This window comes from Lentinula edodes (genome assembly GCF_021015755.1).
Source record: "Lentinula edodes strain Le(Bin) 0899 ss11 chromosome Unknown C8R40scaffold_30, whole genome shotgun sequence".
NCBI lineage: Eukaryota > Fungi > Basidiomycota > Agaricomycetes > Agaricales > Omphalotaceae > Lentinula > Lentinula edodes.
This window is the reverse complement of record NW_025764336.1, coordinates 38,179-61,712: the sequence shown is the minus strand read 5'-3', so window position 1 is coordinate 61,712 and position 23,534 is coordinate 38,179. Positions and strand designations below refer to the sequence as shown.

The 23,534-nt window shown below is 46.4% G+C and overlaps 7 protein-coding genes across 7 annotated transcripts; 3 read left to right on the top strand and 4 right to left on the bottom strand.

Annotated features, from left to right (window-relative positions):
- Positions 1-52: 52 nt before the first annotated feature.
- On the top strand, positions 53-3,060 carry C8R40DRAFT_1116143 (uncharacterized protein). The gene is made up of 15 exons (XM_046228590.1): positions 53-249; positions 297-336; positions 396-441; positions 491-709; positions 766-841; positions 894-1,013; positions 1,063-1,204; positions 1,261-1,419; positions 1,469-1,585; positions 1,637-2,226; positions 2,278-2,342; positions 2,400-2,498; positions 2,549-2,687; positions 2,741-2,847; positions 2,901-3,060. Exons 2-15 carry the CDS (start codon positions 333-335, stop codon positions 2,929-2,931), a joined length of 1,914 nt encoding a protein of 637 aa, XP_046083676.1. The 5' UTR covers positions 53-249; positions 297-332; the 3' UTR covers positions 2,932-3,060.
- Positions 3,061-3,623: 563 nt separating this feature from the next.
- On the bottom strand, positions 3,624-7,443 carry C8R40DRAFT_1162050 (pre-mRNA splicing factor; the record flags this gene model as incomplete). The annotated part of the gene is made up of 12 exons (XM_046230204.1): positions 3,624-3,721; positions 3,775-3,812; positions 3,861-4,012; positions 4,065-4,406; positions 4,467-4,844; positions 4,898-5,188; positions 5,243-5,376; positions 5,429-5,552; positions 5,582-6,027; positions 6,091-7,227; positions 7,284-7,332; positions 7,390-7,443. The coding sequence occupies 12 exons, from the start codon at positions 7,441-7,443 to the stop codon at positions 3,624-3,626; spliced, it is 3,243 nt and encodes a 1,080-aa protein (XP_046083675.1).
- Positions 7,444-7,563: 120 nt separating this feature from the next.
- Positions 7,564-8,862, top strand: C8R40DRAFT_1116136 (transcription initiation factor IIE subunit beta). The gene is made up of 6 exons (XM_046228589.1): positions 7,564-7,741; positions 7,800-7,882; positions 7,939-8,079; positions 8,136-8,382; positions 8,448-8,516; positions 8,573-8,862. The coding sequence occupies exons 1-6, from the start codon at positions 7,594-7,596 to the stop codon at positions 8,740-8,742; spliced, it is 858 nt and encodes a 285-aa protein (XP_046083674.1). The 5' UTR covers positions 7,564-7,593; the 3' UTR covers positions 8,743-8,862.
- An 857-nt stretch (positions 8,863-9,719) lies between these two features.
- Positions 9,720-11,911, bottom strand: C8R40DRAFT_472747 (reductase AKOR2). Its single transcript, XM_046235175.1, has 10 exons — positions 11,429-11,911; positions 11,304-11,377; positions 11,203-11,239; positions 11,065-11,143; positions 10,928-11,003; positions 10,699-10,856; positions 10,596-10,649; positions 10,450-10,532; positions 10,237-10,391; positions 9,720-10,184 (listed from the first exon to the last, which is right to left on the bottom strand). Exons 1-10 carry the CDS (start codon positions 11,487-11,489, stop codon positions 10,059-10,061), a joined length of 903 nt encoding a protein of 300 aa, XP_046083673.1. The 5' UTR covers positions 11,490-11,911; the 3' UTR covers positions 9,720-10,058.
- Positions 11,912-12,133: 222 nt separating this feature from the next.
- On the bottom strand, positions 12,134-13,712 carry C8R40DRAFT_1051828 (uncharacterized protein; the record flags this gene model as incomplete). The annotated part of the gene is made up of 5 exons (XM_046224733.1): positions 12,134-12,276; positions 12,334-12,509; positions 12,563-12,685; positions 12,747-12,771; positions 12,944-13,712. The coding sequence occupies 5 exons, from the start codon at positions 13,710-13,712 to the stop codon at positions 12,134-12,136; spliced, it is 1,236 nt and encodes a 411-aa protein (XP_046083672.1).
- A 340-nt stretch (positions 13,713-14,052) lies between these two features.
- C8R40DRAFT_472662 (uncharacterized protein) lies at positions 14,053-19,346 on the bottom strand. The gene is made up of 6 exons (XM_046235174.1): positions 19,193-19,346; positions 17,144-19,145; positions 16,864-17,094; positions 15,265-16,788; positions 14,210-15,204; positions 14,053-14,161 (listed from the first exon to the last, which is right to left on the bottom strand). The coding sequence occupies exons 1-5, from the start codon at positions 19,256-19,258 to the stop codon at positions 14,267-14,269; spliced, it is 4,761 nt and encodes a 1,586-aa protein (XP_046083671.1). The 5' UTR covers positions 19,259-19,346; the 3' UTR covers positions 14,053-14,161; positions 14,210-14,266.
- A 2,592-nt stretch (positions 19,347-21,938) lies between these two features.
- C8R40DRAFT_1173328 (uncharacterized protein) lies at positions 21,939-23,345 on the top strand (the record flags this gene model as incomplete). Its single annotated transcript, XM_046232002.1, has 8 exons — positions 21,939-21,999; positions 22,064-22,175; positions 22,234-22,413; positions 22,462-22,630; positions 22,684-22,730; positions 22,798-22,914; positions 22,968-23,120; positions 23,183-23,345. The coding sequence occupies 8 exons, from the start codon at positions 21,939-21,941 to the stop codon at positions 23,343-23,345; spliced, it is 1,002 nt and encodes a 333-aa protein (XP_046083670.1).
- Positions 23,346-23,534: the final 189 nt, after the last annotated feature.

The following is a 23,534-nucleotide window of genomic DNA, read 5'->3' as shown; positions in this document are numbered from 1 at the left end:
GTCTTCAGTGATGTTCTTACTCAATATTCGCATATGTAAGCATTAACCGCTCTTCCTGTCGTTGTACCTGACCGGACTCGACTGTTCTTCAGTCTGCCTCTGCTGGACAACGAGGTGTCCAGTCTCTTATTGTTTCATATCTTGGGATTTCTGTCATGGCCTTTTTCGCAAGACCTGCTTCTGCATCGGCCGCTGTACGGATAGTAAATCCAAATACCCAGAATGAACCAGTACAACCTCCACGGAAAGGTCAGAGATCCACACTCGGGATAGTTCTTCGCTGAACCGTTACACAGACTCTTCTCAGCGTCGATGCAGAAATGTAATGATTTATGGGTCTGTGGGCATTTCTGTTGTAGATGGTATATTGATTTGCACTGACTGTCCACCCCAAGTTATTGTAAATTCGAGGACAAGGGTTGTGTATACTATCATCCTCCGGTGCGCCTCTCTCTATTTGAGGGTGATGTGATTAATTGTTGTCATATAGGCTGAAGAAGTCATTCCCACTCCGTACGTGTAGTTGCTCATTGTCAAGTCCTCTTTCGAGAAACCACAGCAGGGCGCGATCGGCCTCTCCAGCAGCTGTCACAACTGCTACTTCGCCGATATCTGCACATGCTGTCAATGCACCTGTATTCGTTCCTAAAGCCTCTTCATTGTCTCTTCCTACTCCTTCGGCTCCTGTCACTCGTCAATCTTTGGCTTCGTAAGTAATGATTACTCTTCACACATTGTTGATTGACCGCAACCCTTCCCTCTAAGATCATCTCCTTCTTCTCCTGCCCCTCCGGACTATCGTGAAAACTATGCCTACTCGGATAGTGAACAAGTGGCCGAAGTGAGCATACTCTGGCCGTTCTCAATAAGTCATTCTTATCAGGTCGACCCAGCTCGATACGCAATTCTACGATGACTCTCAAGCCCACTTCGACGGCTACTCGGCCGGATATGCTCAGAACATGGAGGTTCCTTTTTACACGGGTCCGTCACAAGGGTATATGAGCGAGCCAGTAAGAAGATATATCCTGATAATGTTACGTAGCTCATCGTTCTCATCAGCTCGACCATCATCTCTACACTCCCGCTATTCCTTCGGCATTCGTTACCTCTTCGACCGATAGTCACTTTATACATCCATCTTCCGAACTTCGGCAAGTACTACTAGAACGTAGCCACACCAGTCGCAGTGCTCCAATTTTAGGTGCATATCCATCTTCGCAACACTCCATATAGCAAACTCAAATGACGACTCTGCAGGATCTAATCTCCCAGAAGAGCTTCAAGGGTACCACACATTCGTTCCCATCGATACTGTTAGCTCTTCGGAGCGGAAAAAGTTCTTCAACTTAGATTCTGTGGTATATCGGGCGATCAATTCTACCGACGGAATTCCTTATGTCCTACGAAGAATCGAAAGTAGGTTCGGAGTTCTTCACATTCTGACCGTACTGACTTGATTTCATAGACTTTCGTCTGATGCAGCAAGCTGCTTTCAATGCCATCGAAGCTTGGTCTCAAATTCGTCATCCCAACATTGTTACTGTTCACGAAGCATTCACTACACGGACGTTTAACGACAGTTGTACGTTTTCGCAAGTGAATCATTGATTGTCATCTCATCCTCGTCATCCAGCTCTGGTTGTCGTATATTCTTACTATCCCAATGCTCAAACATTGTTTGATGCTCACATGAAATCCACAACCCCGTCTGCTTTACCGCAACATATACTCAATGGAGGGGGCCGAGTTCTTCTTGGGCAATCTCACTCTTTACCTCAGCTTTCACAGTACGGCCAAATGCTTCCTTCGCATTTTGCTTCATCTCTATCTTTGCATCAACTACAAGCAGGTGGCATCCCAGAGCGTGTTCTCTGGTCGTACATCGTTCAGATAGCTTCTGCTATCAAACGAGTACACGAAGCTGGATTGGCGGTCAGGACCATTGATGCTACGAAGATCTTGCTGACGGGTAAAAATCGAGTGCGAATTGGATCGTGTGCAGTTTGGGATGTGCTTACGTATGACCAACATCTCGATATGGTCGCACTGCAACACGATGATCTTCAGCAATTCGGAAGGTTGATATTTGCACTCTGTTGCAATAATCCGCAGGCTACTACGAATGGCAACTTTCAGAAGAGCTTAGAGATCATCAGTAAGACTTACAGCCATGATGTGAAGAACATAGCGCTATTCTTGATCAGCAAGAATCATCCGCACAAGGTGAGTTGGTTATTGTTGTATCAAGAGAGCAACTGAGCGTCTGTTGTGTAGAACATAAGCACTGTCTTTGAGATGATCAGTGGCAGACTTTTGACAGAATTGGACGACGCTTTCGAGTGCGTTCACAAGTTATTTCCAGTGTTCCCCTTTGATTCTTATTCTCATTGTGACAGGGGTATGGATCGCCTAGAGAATGAGATGTTGAGCGAGCTCGAGAACGCACGATTGGTTCGTCTTCTCTGTAAATTTGGCTTCATCAACGAGAGACCCGAGTATGTGTTGCGTTCCAGTCGATTCCCGCTCATCCTCACTCCTCCCTTAGGTTTGCCCGAGATTCTCGTTGGTCAGAAACGGGTGACCGCTACATCATCAAACTTTTCCGGGACTACGTTTTCCACCAGATTGATGAACGCGGAAATCCGGTCACCAATATGTCACACGTCCTTACATGCCTCAACAAAGTGCGTATTCGCTCTAATATACGCCCTCAGTGTATTTGAACAACATCTAATAGCTTGATGCTGGCACTGAAGAAAAGATCATGTTAGTAGCACGAGATGAACAAAGTTGCCTTGTCGTCAGTTACAAGGATATCAAAGCTTGTGTGGAAGCCGCATTCAGGTTCAATTTCATCTTTATGAATCACTAGATCCGTATACTCAGCTTTTTTACAGTGATTTGTCTCGTGCCTCTTCCTCAAGATAATATCAGGGTTGTTATAGTGAGGATCTGGATGGTCAACCACACTGTTCCTTCTATGTGTCCAATTATCACGTCGTAAAATAGGTAGAATCAGAAAAAGACTTGGATAATGAAGAAAAAATATTTTCAATCTTTCGATGTGCGATAGATATACCTCAGCCGTGCATTAGTACTTCATGAATATTTCAAACAACGCCAACCAGTGGCAGGACCTGCCACCTTGAAAGTCCAGGATATCATTCGAGGCCACTTGTCGGTTACTAGTTCCTTGTAATTAAGGATGTACCTAGAGGTAGCGGGAATAGCACATGCGATGCCCGAGGTCAAAGGTCATGTGGGGGCCTTGAGCCTGGCGTAGTTTGTCGCCGACGATTCTGTCCTGGCCGGCGATGTACAACAGGTCAACGTACGGGCCATGTGCCGCAGAATAACCGGCGGGTAGGTATGTCAGAAAGCGATGAGTGACCTGCAACGCTGGAATCTTCCTCAGAACGTGATTCGGACGCGGATGTAGCAACTTGCTCCTGTTTGCGCTCTACTTAAGCTTAGAACCTGTCACTGTCACTTTTCTTCTTTGGGAGCTAACGTTCTAAAGGGGTCGCGAAAGGATGAGAACACATTTCGGTTGATGAAGTGATGCGAAGACAATTAATAAGTGCATCCGTACAAATACAAGTTCGAAACCCTGATTACACCTAAGGATTCTGGGTGGATGCACCAACTGTCTTAGGCATCTTCTTGTCGCCAGACGCTAGTTGCTCCAGATCGGCAGGCTGGAAATAATGAGGAGCAACTAGTTCAGAAAATTAGTCAATTGCAATATACGAAAATGATTGCAGGGCGGACCTTCCAGTAGCCAAGTTGGTTTGATTTCCATCACTTGCCTGACAAACGAGTCAATATCGAGAAATATCGAGACTGTGAACACAAACCTCATATAAGATTTTGTTGTCATTACCAGCTCGTAGTAGAGGACTGTCTTCACTGGGGGTTGATGCTGAAATAGACTTGAGGAAGGATGGATATAGACGGTGTGATTGGTTTTGAGTGTACGATATGAATCACCGCTTTTCTGTAGTTGTGCCTAGGAATGGGTTCAGCAAGCAGGTAAAAAATCAAGAGTGCAATGGGAGTACCGTATTGTAGAAATATCCAGCAGTCAGTGCCTTTTGTATGGGTGTGATATCGTTGGAGTTGGGATTAGACTCTGGAACGATTTCGACTCGTTCACAGAGACCAGCGAGTTGGTCACGAATATCTCGCGCTCGACTGATGCTCTTGAACTGCAGAAATTGTTCATAGCAGAATTGCTGAGAGTAGTTGGTTTCCGCCCATTGCTCCCAGACGTTGAGGAGGGTGAAGTGATCGCCGCCAGCACGGACAAAGTTTTGACGGGCCTGATCTGCATGAAGTTTCTTGTCTTTTGGCCGATAAAACAAGGACCCTGACTCTGAAAGCATCGAAATAATGGTGAGAACCTGACAGAGGGAATGTCATTAGTCTCATGCACGGTTTTGAGAAATGCGATGTATACATGCCTCCTCGGTGCACTGATATTGTTCACTCGAAATTATGGCCTTCGATAACATGGGATCAACAGGGAATTCGGCCATTCTTCGTCCAAGTTTGGTCATCTCTCCACGATCGTTGAGCGCACCCAAAGCATACAGAAGCTCCAAAGCACGCATCAATGTCTCCCCCGGAGGTGGGTCAATGAATTCGAACCCAATGAGATCATTGATACCCAGGGACTTCAAGAGTAAAACAACCATAGCGAGATTTGTTCGTTGTATCTCAGGCACAGTGTCTTCTTGCAACTCGTTATTGAATGCCCACTTTGTGAATAATCGAAACGCTTTCCCTGGTCCGACGCGACCAGCACGACCAGCTCTTTGATTTACAGAGGCACGAGAGCACTAAAGCAACAGGTAAGACAAAGGAAAAGAAAATCATCAATGAACAGACTTACAGGGACAACAACGAGAGAGGACATGCCTGTCCTGGGGTTGTAAGAGTTCTGCTTGACGAATCCTGGGTCGATAACAAAGACTACGCCATCGATTGTGATCGAAGTTTCGGCAATATTCGTCGCCAGAACAACCTTACGAGCGCCCTCTGGAGTAGGTTCAAATATTTTGGCTTGCATGTCGCTAGGGAGATTAGCGTATATAGGACAGATGATGAGCTCCGCAATTTTGTTTCCCAACGTCCGTGCTGTTTCTTGAAGATTTTCATGACAGGCTTCGATCTCTTCCTGACCCTAAGGGAAAAAACTCAGTCAGCTCACTTGGAGGTCCATCGCTGAGAAACATACTGTGAGGAAGACCAGTATATCACCTTTGGGTTGCGTGGTATGGATCTGGAAAACGGTTGTGATGGCAGCATGAAGATAATTGGCCTCCGGCTGGGGAGTGTAGTGAATGTCAACAGGATAGGTACGACCAGGCACTAGGCATTCGCTCAATTCTCTCTCGAATCGTGCATCAAGAAATAAACTCACCGTAAAATTTAGGCGCATCGTCAAAGTATTCGCTGAATTTTTCCGCGTTGAGCGTTGCACTAGAAATTAATAGTCGAAGTTCTGGGCGGAAACGGACGATATCCTTCACAAAATTTGAGACCAGCTAAAAGCGGAATAACTGAAAGTGTATACCTTGACTAGAGCGAACAGGATATCTGTATTTAGCGTCCTTTCGTGGGCTTCGTCAATAACCAAGCAAGAGTAGCTGGCAAGGTCGGGTTCTGTGAGAAATTCTCTAAGAAGCATCCCGTCCGTCATGTATTTGAGTACTGTCTTATCGCTGGTGCAGTCTTCGAATCGGATCGAGTACCCAACTTCGTATCCAACTTTTGTGCCCATCTCGTCGGCGACACGAGCAGCGACAGACATCGCAGCAACTCGACGCGGTTGAGTACAACCAACTTTCATACCCCCGTCTGTGAAACCCGCTTCGTGAAGATACTGCGGAATCTGAGTAGTCTTGCCAGAGCCCGTTTCGGCAACGACTATGAGAACTTGATGTTCCCTAACGGCCTCAATGAGCTTCTCTTTCCAGGCGTAGATCGGAAGGGACTTTCGAGTTTCTTCAATGGTTTTTGCTGGATGTAAATTTATATGTTAGTAAAAATGAGTTTCAAAGTGAACGAGAGAGAGAGCTTCACCGTGTTTCTCAGCAGCTTCAATTTGTTCTTGTAACAACTTTTCGGCAGGCGACAACTTCTTCTCCGGTGCCTTTTCCATGATGAACTGTATTGTCTGACTCTCGTCAAATACGTAGTCGTAGTCGTCAACCAGTTCACGCTTGTCCATGGCTCCAACTTTGAATGTACTGTGTTGAGTTTGACTCGCCTCCCATTGATCCACGTCCGTGACGAACTGGTCGTCTTTAGGTTTGGCATCCTCGTACCGTTGATACAATGCGTTCTCCTTCTTCTTTTTGTCGATCTTCCCTTGTTCTGTGATATAATCTTCGGGCAACTGGTATCCATCGTACTTGTCGTTAATCTTCATTCTCTCCTCTACAAGTTTCAACAACTCCTTCTTTCGATCTAGTTCTGCCCGCTCGCGTTTCGAGATCTTCATACCGCTGAACAAAGCCTCGTCGTCCGCAATTTCCTTCCGTAGAAGTTCGATCTGCTGCAGCTCACGTTTAGTGAGATATTCCTGCCGAGAATGTATTCGAAGAGAGGGCATGGCAGCTCCACGAGCTTCCGAGTCGTCAGCCAGTTGTCGTCGTCTTGCAGCATCTGCGGCGGCGCCTGAGAGTTTCGACGACCTGTCTTCTACTACTTTCTTCGTACGGTTTTTATCACGTTCCCGAACCCGTTCTGCAAAGGCATCACGATCCTTTAAATCCTCTAAACGTTCTCTTTCTTTCCTGACTTCTTCATCCTCCTCAGGCTCATACGCCTCCAAGTCCACATCTTCCTGCTTGTAATCTCCTTCTGCCCTAAGCTTTTTCCTAGCCTTCTCTTCCTCGTCGCTTTCCCAATCCCTCTCGTCGTAATCCCGTTTTCGAATCTGCTTCTCCCGTTTGTCCGATTTACGCTTCTCCTTTTTCTCCTGCTTCTGGTTCGAACTTGTACCGCCATCGTCGTCGAGGAGATATGTGAATTTTTGAGTTCTTAGACCCTTTGCTTCTTTTTCAGCCTGACGATGTGTACTATCCTTCTTGTGTTTGTGCTTCCGAGGCGCTCGTTGGAATACTTCGTTCACAAATGCGTGTGCAGATGCAGTATCTGGCAGACCGGAAGAATTGAGGGCAGTGAAGAGGGCATCAGGTGTTTTGGAGGAGGAAGCTGATAGGAATATGTCAGATTCGAATTTCAAGACCTGATGGAATTGTTGCACATACCTGACGCTAGTACATAGTCGATGATACTTCGATCCGCTAGTCCAAACAGCTTGAAAAGGAGTGTTACTTAAATATTTACAGTCATACAGGCAGCTGACAGAGTTACCTCAATGCAATTGTCGCTGATGTACCGTTCAATATGAGAGGAATCAGAGGACATGCAAGTCAGTGCAAAGTTAGTCTAAGTGTACTGAGTTTGTTGACAAAGTGCGGCTCCCATCGGTCCGGACCGCAATACTTTCGAGTGACGCTGATACCTTTTGTTCTTTTGTTCTCTTAGTCCTTAACCACCATCTCCTTTGCTCGTTACATGTCGAAACTCGCCCAAGATGCTGCAGCCTTTAAATCTGTCCTTCAACGACAGGATTACACATCATGGCACTCTCAACCTCCACCGATAGAGAAAGCGTCAGATGAGATCGCTCCTCCGGGTTCAAAGAAGAAACGACCAAAATCCAGTGTGTTTGGTTTTGTTCTCCACCGCAGGCCGTCCTTTTTCCCAAAACCACTCAATAGACATTGTGTATTCTCAGCCTGCAGATACAGGAACAGGTACCAATGTGAATACACAACTGGTATACGCCGTCAACCATCTGAAAGTAAGTCACATCATCGTGCTACCTTCCCCTCTATCTAATGCTGAGCTCCGCACAAGTCGACGCACAATCCAATGCGTTTGCAAGACCTGGCCATTTTGACTAGCACACCATTGGATACCGATCATGTATTACTGGAGAAATTCAAAACACACGATCGTGTCGTATGGGACCCAAAGACCGACCTTTATTCCTATAAGGTGCACTTTTATACTTTGTCAGAGCTCGTGCGCTCACTTACCTGGACTTTGGTTAGCATGAGTTTAATTTCCGGAACAAAGCCGCCCTCTTGACTGAAATCCAACGGCAAACTCGTAGAGGTGGTGGCATTCCTGTCAGAGCCTTAAAGGAATCATGGAAAGAAGCACCTGCCGCCATCGAAGAGCTCGAGGCGGAGGGAGAGGTCTTAGTCACACGGACGACGAAAGACGGGCAATTGAAGATGGTCTTTTGGAACGAAGTCAAGCCCACTGAAGAAAGTGGGGGTATGCTCGTCGAGCAAGGTGAGTGAATATCCTCCCGCCCCTCAATTCCTTCCGGGGCCGAACATCAAGCGGCCATTCATCAGAGTTTCTGGACCTTTGGCATGAGCTCAAGGTGCCGAATGATGTGGACCTATTGAAGCAATTGAGTTCTGGTAAGCCAAATCCTTCTCCCAAAATATCGTCCTGTATCAATTGATTGCCGTTATAGAGGGCTTGCAGGCGACAACTGCTGCTGCCGGCCCAGCTCCGAAAGGCCCTGCAACGAAGAAGAAGGGCAAGAAAGGCACTGCCACGCGCACTCGTCAAGTCCGCATCACGAATACACATCTGAAAGGAGATATAGATTTGTCGAAGGATTATGTGCCTATAAAACCATAGCGAATACCTCTGAACGCGCTTCCAAGCACCTCATCCCTTCTTGTATATATTATATCACACAATTTAATGGATATCATTCCTTCGAAGGGAACAACTCGTGATAAATTGTACAACCATTTTCTCGACTTCTTACTTTCAGAATCGTCCCTCTCATCTTGGATTCCGACACCATTTTCTTCCCGTGTCAAGTGTCACCAGTTCGGTGTCGTTTGACCTCGGGCTGACCCGTTCTTTCATGGGCTGTAGGTTTTATTCATGCTTTTTTGTTGCTGTGAGCCCGTTTTCTTTCATTGGCATGTGCCTCGAATACTGTAGAAGTCCAAACTAACAGCTTATTTGAGTCCCGCTGTAAAAGTCCAAACCTGGCAAGCATTTTTCAACATTAATGCACCAATACCCATTTACAAATGCTGGGCTCCAGAATTACATAGATAGGCAAAATACAAATACTGTCATGAATCACCATTTGGATCATCAAATGGGACAAATTGGATTTTTACTTGATCCAGTATTATACACAAACTTCTGGGCCCTGGCTACATCATAAGTTGAAGAATTCATGCTGGCAGCTGCATACCGTTCTTGACTTCGAGAAGAGAAAGTTATCAAACAAGACATCCCACGAGTCAGAGGACCTGAGAGGAGTTAACGTTTGGGCTCGTTTGGGATAACTAGTATTTGAGCTACTATGCCCTACCAGTGCCCTACAGTGCCAAGAGTGACAAATGAGATTCTCTGGAACTTTGTCCACCTCTTACATGGATATGGTTATTCAAGGGCTTTAAATGTATGTACAAAGGAAACTAAGTTTGAGACCAGTAGAAGAAGGTAGAAGACAGTGGACACTGCCAGCGGAAAAGAATGCTGACAAGAGCTGTCACATCACCCATCCCAAAAGTGGAAATGATAACATTGATAAGGTCTGATGATTTACTCAGAATGGATTATTGGAGGGTCTCATCAGCGAGTTGTGTCACATCTCAAATGGCGATTTTTGACTGACAACAACCTTTCAGTACTGATTAGAGCCTGGCATTGAAGCACCTTCCTTGAATAACAAGAGAAGCTGGTAGAAACCTTTCTTCAGTAGTAGCCTAGCCCAAAGTAAGTACATGAAATAAAAGATTTCATCATCACAAATGGTGATACTTAAACTTGAATGAAAAACAGTGGATGTGTAATCACAGTCTGTGAGAACCTGAGGCCTAGGGTTTGCTTTACTTTAGATTCTATACTACTTTGCTTAGGAAGAAAAGACCATGAAATAAAGGATCGTTAGAGCTCTTGCCAAGCAAAGGAGCTCAAATTCGGTTGGTCTACCATCCTAATTGCTCCATTGTCCAGCCCCATACCAAGCCATGTTCATTTGGCTTGTTACAGATACGCTCTCCTCGATCAAGAGCATCGATCTGTTCGACTTCCTCATCGCTGAGAACAAGAAGCTGGCAGAAACGACGGATAAACGCAGAGTTGTAAATTGAGTTGGCGACGTACATTGAGATTTTCCCGTTGACGTTCTTCATTAGCACTCTTAGGGACGATCACCGTCTCTCTGAAAAGATGCCAGGCAAGGATAATTTGATTGGGTGTCACCTTGTGTTTCTGTGCAATTTTGTCAATAACCGGGTCGTTCCTGACTTTGCTATAACCTAAAGATTGGACGATCAGATCACAAAAGTGAAGATAGGAAACGAAACAGAAAGATACCACTGGGTGTATACGCCTCAATGACTATTCCCTTGTCTTTGCAGTACTGCCTTAGTTCGTTTTGTGCGAGATAAGGGTGTAACCTATCATTTCAATGGCACTAGGTTCTAAATGGTATTCCACAATGGAGGTACGACTGTACTTACTCCACTTGATTGACTGCTGGGACAACTTTCGCCGACTTGAGCAAGATCTCTAAGCTATACAACATTAGATGTAAAAATTAAAATCTTCAGGCGATCGACTCACTTCTTTATAGAGAAATTACTGACCCCAACGGCCTTTGCCTTTTTACCTTCATAAATCTTTTCGATCTCAGCCCACACTTCTACAAAAGTCAGTCCAGAAGTAACTTTGATCGTTCCGTCAGCTTCTAAGTCAACACATTGAGGCCAATGTACTAAATACTTTGAAGTCGTTCAGTTGTAAGTCGTAGTCATGAACTTGACGCAATTAAGTTGAAGGAAATAGTGATTACCAAGTCGATATAATCAACTCCAAGGTTGGTCAAGCTCTCGTTGAAGGAGTCTTGGACACGGCTATGGTCGGTATAGCTGTGTAGTAGCGGTAAAAAGGAAGATTATTATAAATAGGGTATATAGAAAGCTTACGCACGGTAGCTTGGTAGTGATAAAAACATCTTCTCGCTTCAATCCGGATTCCTTGACCGCAAGCCCGACTGATTTCTCAGTTCCTATACATAGATTCTTCTTTAATGTCTAGCTCATCACAAGCTAGGCTCTGTAGCCTTACCATAGCCCAGAGCTGTATCAATGTGCCGATAACCTGCCTACAAGAGGGTGAATGTGTTTAGACATTGCCTGGTATCAAATTCGCTGGACTCCTGTGCTTACCTTTAGAGCAGTCAAAGTCCAATCTTTCACCTCGGCTCTTGCGTTACCAGTAGGAGGGGCCCATGAGCCATTGGCTGAATAAGAAGTGAATAGTAATCTAATGTAATACCGAGATCTCAACTTGCCAATCACAGGCATCTGGATGCCGGAGGAAAGTGCGACTGAGTCGGTAGGAAGAAAAGGCATGGCGATGGCACTGAGGATTGTTTGAATCTTGTGAGACCTGCACCTTGTACTTTATATAGGAGAAGAGCTATAACAAAGCCAGGCAGATAAATCGATGATAACCAAATTCAACGGGACACATTTCATCACATGTGTTCAGGAGCGGAGAATTGCCTGTGATAATATGGACGAGAATGGAAGCCATAAATGACGCTCGTTGGTCAATTAGAAGGGGGATGCAGCGAACGGGGGACGGTCTGCAGAGTTGGAAGTAAGAGCGGATTCATACGCATTACGCTGGTTGGTGAATATAGAAAGCTTTTGGCGTTTGCTCTCCAAATTCCCCAGCCATATTGCCTCGAACCCTGTCATCTATATAGCAATGTACTACTTCCTTCCGTGAGCAGGGTGGCCTAGAGCTTTCATGAAGTCAGCTATACGGTTTGTGGAAGAAAGATAGTTAATGATTGGGAGACATAATTTCACTGGATTTTCGAGTGTGGTACCCACTGTCCTCTATTTTCTCTTGAATGAACAAAGTAAACCCTAGACCAGAAACTATGTATGATACTTCTAAGATAACTCAAAATATCCTATCGTATACAATGAGCTTTGCGATTCGACTTTTGGCCACGAACGAGAACGCGTTGAGTTTAAGCACCTTTTCACGATTTACCCCTTTTAAGGTCGCCTCTTCCCATTCCCTCCAATTTGCGATCCATGATGCCGTCTTTGTACATGTCCACGATGCGCTCCAATAATGCAGACGTTGAGATTCCGGGTGTGCGCCTTGTAGGAAGAAATTTTCCTGCCAATATCTTTCAGTAATCTTCATGGATATCCGATAGGGTGGATCCAGACTTACCGGCCCTTTTCACTTCTTCGTAAACATCGTCGTGACCTAGTCCCTCAGCTTTATACGGATCCTCGTCGTGAGCGACATAATCAATCTGATATGTTTCAAGGAATTCGGGTGAAACTACCCATGGTGCGTCAGGAACAACCTGGTCGACCCAACGACAGTGTCGAAGAGCTTCTAGTCTGGAGACATTTGAGACGATTACATCGACCGGATACAGGGCAACATAGCGAACCTTTCGGCATGGGTCATGATACTTTTTGCTTTGTGTGCGATCACGAGTTCATCTGAGCACACCCCAACGAGGAGATACACGGAAGGAAAGGAAAGCTTCGCTTGACGCAATTGGAGCGCGTGTCTATCGGTAGACAAAATGTAAGCTCCTTATTATTTCCACTACCAGAATGAGAGTCGCTGACCCGAAGTGAAAAAGGTCGTAGACGCCTATTCTTGGGTAATGATAGCGTCAAATGAGGTGATACCGGCGCAGGTCAGGGTAAGAGGGATGGAAGCACGTTCGTCAGTCGAGATATTTACATGTGATAAAGAGGCAAAGAAACAGCAAAAAGGTTTTTTAGGTAGAACAAAACCGAAATATGAGGAAGCATGAACTTACCGTCAGCATAAATTCGTACGGGCCTATCTTCTGGTGGCCTGTTGACCTTATATGCTCTCTGAGTGCCAGAACCCTCCATAGGTGCACCATCAATCGCCCTCTGAACAAACATCTGTATATCCTCTGCTCTCAACGCAGCTGGATTGAATGATAATGCAGTTGGGATTGCGGAAGGAACTACTGGTTCAGAGATAGTATTTTGCGGATGCGGAAAAGGATCTGATGGTGGCGTGATGAATACTGGATGGTACTGGCCAGTAGAAGGAAATGCCGAGCTTGGCCCTTCTGTGATAGGTGTCTCAATGTAGTCAGTGGTCGTATCGCTTCCTGGAAGAGCTGGTGTATTCAAAGTCGAGTGCGAACTCATTGAATGATGATGACCAAGTCTCAAAGAGGAGTGTGGGTGTGGACTTTCTGGACCTGCTGTCGTAGAGCTTTCTATGTCCCCATCGTACGTGGGCGAATCTACGCCGTCTGAATCGGAAAGGAACGAGGAGGCAAGATGATGTTTCCTATGTGCATTCGAGTTACTGGAAGGCTTGAGAAGCCCAGCAGCGACCAGTGTTCTTGCTCTAGCGGAGGAAGAGGGGGCAGAGACGCTAACAGAACTGGCAGCATCGTCGACATCGGTTGGATCATTATCCTCTTCAGACGCGTCGTAAGCAGGAGAGTCGGTAACTTTGGAGGAGGGATATTTTCCAAAGGATCGCTTTCTTGGTAGTGTCTTTCGAGCAGGCTCTTTGTGGTCTATGGAAGCTGGGGGATCCATGATTGATGCTCACTCCAAGAAATTACTCGTCACTATGTCACTGATACAAAAGATAAATCACGTTCGCAACTGCGTTACATATACTTTAGACGCCCGATATAACTCGCTTGGACACACTTGTAAAAAGAAGTCCGGTATGATTGTAACATATTTAATACTGGCGATGATGAGTTGATAGAGTAAATGTTATTGATAGGTTAAAGAAGAGATGGAATGAAAGTGATCCGATGATAACAGAAACCCAGAAATGCAATTGAAGACCAAATGAGAGGCGATAAAAATATGAGAGCAAAGAGGTCGAGAGTGCTATGTACAGAGGGAGCTATCACCGTCAAATAAATGGTGATAGCGACACAAATCTACACGTCATACAACGGGCCTGACTAGCTTCGCGCAATGGAGTAGACAATCAAATTAAGCGCGCGCGATCCGTGCTGGTATCCTATGATCTGATATTTGGCGTCAGTGTGTTACGATTGAGTTGAAACGATACATACCTTGGTATAATTCAATCAAGAGTAGACGCAGGTTGAGGATTTCAACCCATCACCATGCTACTCCTCTTTTTCCATTTGTGTATCGCTTTCAATGACAACAGCCTCCTCCTCCTCCTCACCCCAAGTAGTCCTTCCATCTCCTCGATAGAACTCTCCACTTTCTAATCCAGCTTTACTTACTCTTCTCATTGGCTGCAAAGTCATTTCATTCACGGGTGCCCTTCGCGCATGCCTATATCTCCCACTTGCATCCCTCACCTCCAGCTCCTGAGCAGCATCCCCCAGCGCCAATATCCCACCAGCTGACAGAGGAGGGAAGGATGGGCCCTGACCAATTCCAGTTCCTCCTCCTCCGAGACTGTTCCCATACAAAGCTTCTGTTCGGTACTCTCCATTGATTTCTGGACTCGCCGTTGTAGATGAAGAAGCACTATTGCTCCCACTACTACTCCCGCTTCCAGATTCATTATCATCAGAGAGAAGACGTGAGGTTATGCTAGGTTCGTTAACCGAGTATGAGTATCCGTGATGGGCATATGTGGCGGGCGGAGGCATGCTCTCTCTCGCGTTACCGGATTTCCTCGTCGAAGCTACCATCCCATACCCGTGCTGATTGTTACTGCTCGATCCTCTGGCAGCATTTCCACCATGATCTTCTCGCGTTGCCGCGGGGGCACTTGGTTGCGGGAGAGCCCCTGCTCCACCAGCTCCTCCTTGACGATGATGGTGTTTAGCGTATCCCTTACCGGCCCCCCATGCGGCTCCACTGACACCCCCACTTTTCCCACCGAGCTCTTCCTCCTCAAAGCCCATGAGCTCGGAAACAAAACCAATGTTGGGAGAGATGCCTTTTCTTCGCTCAAGGACAAAGGAGTAAGCTTTGGACAAGGGCCAATGATTTGCGTGAATGAGGTATGCTATGACTGCTGTTACTGAACGAGATTTTCCGGCTTTGCAGTGAACATAGACCGGGGCAGAAAGCAGGCGCGCATGGTCTTCATAAGCAGTAACCCGGTTAGCTCGAACAAAGGAAGTAGAAAACGGGCAACTCATACCTAACATTTCACAAGCAACTCTGACCCCACGGCCAATACCATCTTCTTCCACAGTATCCCTCATTGGGATTTTGTAGTACTTTTCGAAGCCGCTCTCCTTTGAACTGTCGTCCGATGATGGACTTCCCTCTTTCTCTTTATTGCCTGGCTTGTCTAATCCAAGTCCCCAATCGTCAGGTCCACATTCCGCTGCCAGATTGACGATCCGTCTCACACCCAACTCTTTCAGCTGCTTCACATGATCCCAATTTGTTGGCTCCGGACCTAGAAATAAGAAGCCGGGCAAGATCGTAGAGACAGTAAAACTCATCGGATCTTCTCCTTCACCTTCAGAATCGACTGACTCTGTGGACGGCGGAGGGTATAGAGACGAGAACGAGGACGAACGTTCTCGGTCACCATATGGATGAGGTGCGTGCGGAGGATAGCCAAAGGAACCACCAAAAGATTCATCTTCGTGGGACGCAGGATAGGCTGAATATGAATACCGCTGAGAAAAGTTTGTGTCTTCGTCAAAGTCCTGCCCATAGAACCCGATTGCAGAAAGCTGAGGCGGGAGCACGGGTCCAGATCCATCAGCGGTCTTGGGGAATCCAGTTTCTGACCCACTTTCATCCTCGGGTCGTGCAGTACGTGGAGTAGGTGGGTGTTCGTACTCGTCTTCATGCTCGATTAAATTCAAATTTGGTGGATGACCACTCCCGTGAACACCTCCAGCACCAGTTCCTTCGTCATACCCAAAGAAAGTTGAATGTGACTTTCGCGCCCGTGTTGGGCGCGCGGAAGGAGGGATTGGCTCCATTTGTGTAGGTGTATGAGGAGGTGTAAAGTAGGCTGTCTTTGGCCCGCTAGAGTTATTGCTATTGACGCTGCTAACACTGTCGCTCCTTGCATGCCTGTCAATCGATGTTGATGGCTCATCGATTTTCTGCGAGTTTGTTGACGAAGAGGAACATGATGTCAGAGAGATGAGAGATGTTTGACTTTCGTCTTCGCTTGCAGCACTACTCCTTTCGCTTCTGTCACTAGACGATGGAGAAGACGGCTCGTATTCTTCGGTATGATTGTCTAGACCTGGGGGTAGGACCTTCAATGAGACGGAGCGTTCCGATTGAGAGTTCTGCGTAGAGTCTTTCCTAGCGAGCGAGGGTTTTGTACCTATGATATTCCTGCTGCCTAATCCCGTAGGAAATCCTGAACCAGAAAAGCTAGTCCTCCCGAAGCCGGGGCTAGGAGGAGGCTTGAGATCACCAGAAAATGACCCATAAAGCCGAGCGGAACCCGGGGGACTTGGGGTCACACGATGATTAGAGTGGGTAAGGTTCAGATGTGAGGGTGAAGGAGGGTGCAGGGTAGTAGCAGCATTGCCATTGATGGATAATGGAAGGGGAAGTGTTAGAGATTGGAAGATATTTTTCTTGTTGGATGTAGGCGAAAAAGCCAATGATTCCGGCTCAACCGTAAATCTTGCTGAAGGACCAAAGTTGGGAAGGTTATTTGAAATTTGAAATTGAGACTCCCGGTCTTAGAAATGAACAGTGGTGACCATGTGAATTGTGTGATGGACTGGAAGAAAGCTGAAACACGGAAATTACTCACCTCCCCAGTGTCCACCAGGTCCTGGCCCGCCACCAACAGTGGCACTTCTGAGTTTAGTTCCTGCTCGCCTTCCAAGGCTTCCACCCGCCCCGCCACCAAAGCCTGTACCTCTCTCCCCGCCAACTCCAAGACCACCCACCCCACCCGTATTCAAACTCAATTTTGGTAAACGCTTGCCTGTAGACCCTGGAGGTCCTGATTGTGGAACAGGAGGGGCTGGTGTTGCAGGAACTAGTAAAAAATGAATGGTCGCAAACCTATTGGAAAACAATACACGAACCTGAACTACCTATGCGGAGATTGGGCGCTGATGGCCTTTTGTTAACTTGCCCTGGCGGTGGTGGCCGCTTGAAACCACCCACATGCGCGGAATGTCCTGACCCACCTCCTAACGAAAAGTTTATCTTACTCGGCGGAGGAGATGGCGTGGGGTCAGCAAGAGAGGTGAACGGAGTCTTGAACGCTGAATCAGAGAAGAAACCCGAGCTCGGTTCCGGAGAGGGGCTATTAAGGGATGGGTGAATGGGTGGAAAGAGGTGAATGTTTGAAGGTGGTACAGAAGGATGGGCCAGCGAGGATGCAGAAAAGGTGGGCATCATTGGTAATGGGGATGGATTGATAGACTCTGCATCCGCGGGAACAGAAGATAGTATATGGTTGTCAGAGTCTGACAGGCCTGACAAAGAACTTGACAGTAAGGGTCTTGTCGTATTCAAGGGTCTTTCTGTACGGTCACTTTGAACACTGTCTAGGGCCGCACTCGGGGCTGCGCTACTAAGACTCTGATCGATTTGAACCTCGCCTCGAGTCTTGTAACTAGCCTGGTGGGTATCCAGTTGAAATAAACCCCCAATGCCACTTAGACCAAGTGACGGAGGAGGACCTTTGCGTTGCTTAAGAGCTGCAGTAGGTACTGTTTTTGCAGGGGTAGATGATTGTTTGGGTTCACTGGATTGAGGAAATGTGGTACTTGGGGAAGAGGGAGCGGGAAACTCGCCATCATCTCCGTTACCCACAATCAGGGTCTGTAATTGCGGATCATGGCCCGCAAGACCTATGCCCCCTTCCAAATAATCCGCCTTTCCAATTCTGACTTCTTCGGGTGCTGAACTGAGATCTTCTTGGATTGCTGACATGGCTGTAGGGATGGAAGGTCGAGCAGAAGCAGCTGCGTCCAACAGACTTTGTATTACTCCAATTAACGACCATGGTGTTGAGCTCGGGTTGGTCCTATCCTTCACGTCCATGTCCTCGTCGTACACCACGACGTCGCCGTTCCACAACCGTTCATCGCTGCTTTTACGCACTGACTGTTGCTCATCTATACCCAAGAGTGCATCGAACACTTTCCTGCCATGATCAGTGGTGACGAACTGCCTCAGCGAATGCATGCTTGTAAATTGGGAGCTCTTTCCGCCAGGTCCAAACCCAGGTTTCCGCGACCGCTTGAGAATCAAGGAAGGGATAGCAATAGGAACAGAATGGCGGATGTGGAAGGTTGTATGGATGGCAAGGGGTCGGGTATCTATGAGAAGGGGTATGGAATTGGGGCTATGCGATTCTGGATTAAACACAGAAGAGGCAAAGAGAATAGAGTACAGTTCGCCCGCGGGAATTGCCTGTGGTGTGTGCATCACGGAAGTATAAATTGGCGGTGTGTAAGGAGTATGCGGCGTGCTACCCGGTCCAGCAGTGCCTGGTGTAAAAGGTGTCCGAGGTGTAAAAGGCGTCCGAGGTGGATTGAGAGTGTTGGGATGAAGTGCAGAAACGATTGGTGGACTGGGCGCGGCAAGGAGAGAAGAAGATTTTGGCTCTGAAAGTGATACCCGTTTGGGTTTGGAAATGAAAGGGTTTCCTCCAAACGGCTGTTCATCCATAGGTGTGAAATAGGCAGATGTCGTACTGCTTGGTGAGATTGGGCTCTGCACGTTTACTTCCTGTGATCGGGTGGAAGTTCGCAACGTGCTCGTAGACTTTATGGGTCGTAATTTGAGATTTTGCTTGACATTTTTCCGGAGTTTGTCAAGACGGGCAAGATCCTCCTCCAGGTCAACCGAGGAGTCGGACGAGTCACTGCGCAAGGATTCGACAGAACCAACTCCGAGCGATTTGGGACGTGGACGAGCTACCTGGACCTCCGAATCAACATCTTGTTCTTCACCCGAAGTGCTCCCACTTTCATCATCCTCGCCGTCGTCTTGAAGTTGAATGGCATTGGCATATACGGCATCGGTTGCTTGTTTTGCTTTGGCAAGGTTCAGTGAAGGAGGAAGACGTTTATTCTGAGAGAATCAGGCACAGAATAAAACAGAATGAACATAAGACCGACTTTATCTAACTGAATTTCTTTCCCTGTTGCCATCGTCTCTGATAGCTCAGTAGAGGCGGAAATCATGATGCGCAGAAGGAAATATATGGCCAAGCTTGCTGTGTTGTTACTGGGGCGCTGCCCACCCCTCCAAAACTGCCGGTGGATCCGATAGCAAACCTTTTAACCGCTATGTATGATAACCTGCTGCCCTGTCCCCTGTCTATTTAGTCCAAGTTGTTGTCCAGGTAGGATAAACTCTTCTCAGTTCAACTTCAAGAACAGGTAATTATCATCGCCTTCGGCAGAAATCAGTTGAATTATCGGGTCTTTCAGAATGTGGAAAGGGTTGCCGACAAAAATCCGTTCAGTAGGGTTTGTGGTTGACCGAATGTGTGATGTATTGATATAGAGCTTTATTGTGGTGGTTGAGTACCGTATGGCCAGCCAGAGGAATGACGGCGACACAGCGTAACAGCTATGGACGTTATGAACACCAATATAATGTATGGTTTGACCAGACCGAATAGCTGCCATCCATTAACCCCTCCGCCAGGTTCCCACGGGTCACGCTCCGACGTACGCCCAATGCCGACGTTACTTTACTCAACTTTGAATTTCGACCTATATCGACTGCGTTCTTAAATCAAGAAGACGATTGCGAAATTGGCTACAGAAGGCACGAATAGAAATATCCATGGCGATTCAAGACTTCAAGTCACTTATATACTGATTGCGTAATGCTACAACTGTTACGATAACCAGCGAACGCCCTTTCTATAATCGCATTCAAGTTCGACCAACATCATCTGCTCCTCTGTGTTGGATCCGGACGCAGCATGAGCGCTCTTGGTATACTGAATGCTTACCCAGTGGTTGCCTTTCCTAACCTCTTTGGATTCATTATTCCGGCTTTCACCTTTTCATACTCTGACTCGCTGAAGTTAGTTGAAAGATGGTTTTCAAAAATCTTCAATGAGTCTCAAGCAACAGCTGTAATGTAGCGAGGCAATCACACAGGCATATCTAAGTCTACTTGAGTAGAGAAGAGAGATAAACATAGGACTTAATACGTGATCATGAACTGGTGAGTTTGTGGTCTTGCGATGGTCTTGCAATTGATTGTGTCGCGTTAGCGCAGTGTTGCTTGCCTCTTCGAAGGCGGCTCCGCAATCCAACGATCCTCCTATAGCCTCCTATTACAGTGACCCTGTACAATTGTGTCGTCTGGCCTCAGATCTTCCGTCCGGGTTCCTGCTTGTCCTAAATGCACGGCATTTTGAATTCCGCATTTCCCTCTTCTGTTCCTGATATCGTGTTCATGCGACACATCCCATAGTAACTCCTAGTAACTCCCGACAGCCTTCGCATGGTTAGATGATGTAGTCCCGAGTTTGTATACGCGCCGCAAAGGCATCTTTTGTCGGTGTCGAATTGAGCGTCAAATTCGCCCGAGGAAAGCGTGCGGGATGTATTGGATCATGATGAACCGCCCGTACACCTCTCGGAGTGTCGTTGTACGGACCAAATAATCTCTAGGTTTCCATAACGGTAGTAGTCCATATTTTGAAGGCTCTTTACTCGTCTCGTTTCTTCCTCAACCTCCAACGAGTCTGAACGAGAGCATAAATCTGATCAAAGACATGTCCATTCGCAATCACTGAGTATCACTCTTACCTTCAAACAGTATACATACCTGAAATATTTCGTTGCTTGAAGCTGAACTTGAAACAATGAGCTGTAAAAACTAAAACCAGCACCTAGTGACAACAATTTTGCCTAGGGCACAGCCCAACGGGAGCGACATAAAAAATGAGGAAGTGGCTGAGCTGAAGCTACCCGTCTCGAAGAATATAAGGGGATGGATTTGTAGAGTGCACGAGAATAAACTTGAAAGTCGGTCGAAAAGAGGTGAAATATGGCTAAATAGGTTGATCTTATCTGATCCCACATTCCGAAGTCCACTTTTCCGCGGGTTGAAACAATCACGCGTAGATGTGATTCATTTTGCACCATGAACCTGCAATAAACCACAATCCCGAGAAGCGTCGGGAACCTCTAAGCTCTGGTAGCCACTATTAGATTTAAGCGCAGGCTCGAATTTTGCCATTGCACAATCTATTCAAGGATATCGGGACCAAATCGGAACGCTCAGGTTATCGGTGGTCTTCGTCGATCTGTCGAGTTGGGAATACGCGTAAACTGGGTGTGAGGAATGGCTTTCTTATACATACTAATAGGAGGCGGTGGTAGTATCGGAGAGCCATTCATGGTCAACTGCTATGTCGAACGCGGATAAATGGCTCATGCGTTAATACATGACTGGAATCCTCATCAACGCTCAAGGCTCACCTTTCTATTGGCAGAACCCGGACAAGGACTGTGATTACTTCCCGGCATTCAACGATTCAATGGATTCGGGAATGATCAAAATGCAAATACAAATGTGAATACTCATCCTTTAATATTGTCTCTCGACGCGTTATCACAAAAAGAGATATCTCAACAATATCTCAACAGTTATTGCACACATTTTCCAAAGATCTGGTCGTTAGAGGACTGCCCCAAAATCACTGAGCTATAAATTCTTTATGTTTCCGAAACTTGACCTTCACCAGCTTTTCCTTTCTTCTCCTTCTTTTTCAATCTTTTAATTCTTCGACTCTCCTGCAATTTATTCACTTTGACCTGGTGTTTGACCTGGTGTCTTTTATTTCCTTCCCTTTGACTTGATCTTCCTACACATTTTTTTGTTGTGACTTGTATCATGATTCGTTCAATTTTTTCTGTTGTTGTCGTTGTTCTTGGCGCGTTGAACGCACTAGCTGGTAAGCTTTCATCACTTGATACTGTCAACTTGAATCACGAAATATGATGATCATGTCACATTAGTCCCTGTGGAACGTCGCGAATCGGTGCTCTCAACGTGCAACACTGCGCGTTTGGGTGTGATCTCTAGTCTCAATTCTTCCTCGAGATCCATCGAGGCTTTGTTGAACTCAAGGTAAAATATCCGAGTCATTCGCAACTATCATAAGTATCGTACTAGATTACATTTCTAGCAATGATTCCGCTGTGATATCTGCTTCTAATCAGGCGCTTTCCGGATTGCATACCTCGCAAGGAGGAGTCGCAACTATAGTGAAAGGTGTCCTTGCAGGAGTCACGCCGGACGATACTGGTGTTCCAGCAATTGCCAGTGGGTTAGCTACAGTAGCGCAGGCATTGAGTTCGATTAACTCGTGAGTAATTCCACAATATTGGTCTGCGTCTATTGATTTTTTCCGAAGTACTAACGATTCTAACGTGCAATCACAACTTGCAACGATCTTGACGCAAGTCAACGGCATCAAAACTAACGGCGACAATGCGATAGCTGAATGCGCGAAGCTGTCACAAAGCTCGTCTAATTCTTCCGTCTCTAATTCTACATCCTCTGATTCTAACTCTAATTCAAGTGTAAGTTGGACTTGCCTCCAGTATTGTACATGAACTCTGCTAATGCAAATTAGAAGGTTGTCACCGTCACTGCTACTAGGACCATTCGTGGGGCGGCTAGGTGTGTATCTGGAATTTTATACTATCATTCATCCGTGTGTTCAGACAAAAATTTCTCGGGCGTTAAGGTCAAGTTTTGGACGACGGGCCTCAAACTCTCAGTGTGATCTTACGACTACTGAGGCTGTTTCTGCCATTGAACAGACCACGAAGGACATACAACTACTTGCAAAATCTGCCAAAAGGTATATATTTCACATTGTAATACCCTGGTTTGACATATCTGACTACGGCTCAGTGATAATTCCACCCAAACTGCCGCTCAAGCTGCGATAGCAGCTCTCACTTCTGCAGGTGGAGTTGTGACAAATGTACAGGACGTTGCTTCTGCGGCGAACATAGTTGGTCAAAGCATTGTTGTCGCCCAGGATCTTTTGAACCTCATAAATTCGTGAGTGCAAGATTTATGCACATTGTTTATTCCCCTCAACGTTGATTTACTTAAAATTACAGGACGGATTCTTCTGTCATTTCGGCACTTGATAGCGCACAGTTAGACATGATCGGTATGCTCTTTGCCGGCCAGAATCTTGCTATTGATTGCACACCGACTGCTGGTGGTGTTGCTCCTGGTAAACGTCGCCGGGGACTGGGAGCTTTCATTTTGGGATACTAGCCATATGACGACGCGAAGGGGAGCTTTTGGAATGGCAGGAATATCATAGGTTAACAGTGTCTATGTACAATAATATACGGGGGGACTGCCTATATACTTGGTCAATCAAAGAGAGGATCTAGCCTGCGAAAATAATCGATTCGGCGCGCCTGGAAGTAAGAAATAAGCCACGTTAATTATAAGTTTAAC